Source organism: Penaeus japonicus, unplaced genomic scaffold (assembly GCF_977035675.1).
Source record: "Penaeus japonicus unplaced genomic scaffold, GWHDUDI00000001_assembly GWHDUDI00000027, whole genome shotgun sequence".
In the NCBI taxonomy this organism is placed as follows: Eukaryota; Metazoa; Arthropoda; class Malacostraca; order Decapoda; family Penaeidae; genus Penaeus; species Penaeus japonicus.
In genome coordinates, this window is record NW_028234429.1 from 18,798,987 (window position 1) to 18,801,486 (window position 2,500).

General features: G+C 40.9%; 1 protein-coding gene across 8 annotated transcripts in view; it reads left to right on the forward strand.

Moving 5' to 3' along the window:
• Positions 1-2,500, forward strand: part of Pi3K21B (phosphatidylinositol 3-kinase regulatory subunit alpha) — a 531,983-nt gene that overhangs the window by 23,499 nt on the left and 505,984 nt on the right. For all 8 annotated transcript variants that reach the window (XM_086552711.1, XM_086552713.1, XM_043021274.2 and 5 more), the window contains exons 3-4: positions 414-493; positions 1,445-1,547. In XM_086552711.1, the coding sequence (XP_086408837.1) occupies positions 414-493; positions 1,445-1,547 (183 nt within the window). The remainder of the gene's footprint in view (positions 1-413; positions 494-1,444; positions 1,548-2,500) is intronic.

The following is a 2,500-nucleotide window of genomic DNA, read 5'->3' on the forward strand; positions in this document are numbered from 1 at the left end:
GTGTGTGTGTTTGTGTGTTTATACATTTGTGTTTGCTCAAATGATTAAAAACTTTCTTAATTGGAACTGAAATAGAAAGGGGATTTAAGATCACCAATTTCTTATTTAATGACTGAAAAGTGTGAACACGATAGTTATTTTGTCTTCAGGAACGGGACACAACGCGATACAGCATAAGATACGCACGCGCGCGCGCGCACACACACACACACACACACACACACACACACACACACACACACACACACACACACACACACACACACACACACACACACACACACACACACACACACACACACACCCTATGTATTACAAATAATTCTCCATACCTTCACCCATACTACAAACGCACGCTTTCTGCCATTATAAATCCCATTAATAAGGTTCTTAACGTATTTTTTAATCTACAGGCTATTTCCTGGTGCTGAACGGTTCCCAGTTACGAATGCCCCGGTGTCGGCCCCCGCCAGATATATCGGGAAATTCACAGGTATGTCCAAAGTCGAATACTCGTTGTATATTCATCAGTGAGTATCACGTTGTTTTGTGTACGAAATTGCCTCATCACATGTCCGTAAATGATTCCATAAGTTGAGGAAGAATTTGTGATTTTTTTCATGGTAATTGTAGAACTAGTGAGTGTTACTTTATAGCTCAGGTCGAAATTGAGATCATATTCGGGAGTCAAATGTCATGTGCACTTGCTCCTCCTTCGCCAGTGCCTTAGATAGTCAGGTCTGGCTGTTAGGCAGGATATCCTCTGGCATCCTTATCAGCTGTGGTGTAGGATTCTTGGGCGATATCCCAGAAGTTCGGTAGCATTATCGTGCCAGATGTTTTTGGTCGGGTCTCGTCGATTTTTTTTGTGGAGTAAAATGTAATTGAAGGAAAGTATTGTATGGATATAGCAGCATGGAGATCCTTTTGGATTTTTCACTGAAAGTAAGAGTCAGGGAGTTGTCCTAATTCTACAAGCATTGAATAATCATCACTACTCGCTCGGCATAGTTACTCTTGATAAAAACACCTGTGCTTTGTTCATCTCAGTGAGATTGCTGATTTCCTGTTCGTGGAAAATAAGCAGTGGCGAAGAGTAAGAATGGAGTGTTAGGGATTTTGAGAATAAAACAACCATTGTTTACTGGAGTAATTCCACATCAAATATAATCAAAACATGTCGAAAGCTTTTTACAAGATATGGATAATATGGTTCGTATGCATTTTTGTTCGTTTGTTTCAAAGTGTGTCGTTTAAGATCCTACTTTTATGCAACGCACCATATGCCCGACATCAGAAATCTAACCAGTATCTCATGGCCATTCTAAAATAGCTGTTCGATTCGCAGAGACCTAAAATTCTTTCAGTTTCATAAGAAACGACTAGTTCCACCATGCCGTTCCACCAGGCCAGCACAGTAAGACGACCACAATTTTCCACACAGGTGTACATGAACCTCGGCTGGAACAGCGCTTCATCAACAGGGGAGGATTCTGGTTACATATCAGCTGCCCAGCACAATTCCTCTCTCAGCTCAACGCCTCACAGTAAGTACTAATTGGCAATGTAGAAAGAAGTTTTGGTGTGGCAATTGTATAGGTTTGAATGATATATTCACAGAGCTGGAGATGTTATTTGTTCTCATTCATATCCTTTTTTTAACGTGGAATTATAACGTGTACGGAAGTGTAAAGTTCCTGCAGAATCACTGGGAGTTCTGAAGCGAGGTGTTAATGTATATGAAGATTTTCTTAAGAATCATAGAAAGATACTAACCTAAAGATATACTTCTCAATGTTAGCGCAATGTCTCCCTGTAAAAAAATGTTTTCTTTAGATGTACCTTTGTTGATTTTCAAAGTCTTGTCTTGAAGAACCTCCTAAGACAACGCGACACCATTTTATAGCAGTCTATGTTATAAATGATCGATTTTCTATGATGACACAGCCTGACTGGGATACAGAAAACGGGATCAAGAGAATCTGTGAATAGATGGACTAAACCAAATTCATGCGTCCTTAATGTGTACGGAATTTTTGGATACAAAGCACTTCTCTTTCCTTCCTTCCTTCCTACCTACCTACCTATCTATCTATCTATCTATCTATCTATCTATCTATCTATCTATCTATCTATCTATCTATCTACCTACCTACCTACCTACCTACCTACCTACCTACCTACCTACCTACCTACCTACCTACCTACCTACCTACCTATCTACCTACCTACCTACCTACCTACCTACCTACCTACCTACCTACCTACCTACCTACCTACTTACCTACCCACCTACATTCCTTCCTTCCTTCCTTCCTTCCTTCCTTCCTTCCTTCCTTCCTTCCTTCCTTCCTACCTACCTACCTACCTACCTACCTACCTACCTACTTACTTACCTACCCACCTACATTCCTTCCTTCCTTCCTTCCTTCCTTCCTTCCTTCCTTCCTACCTACCTACCTACCTACCTACCTACCTACCTACCTACCTACCTACCTAC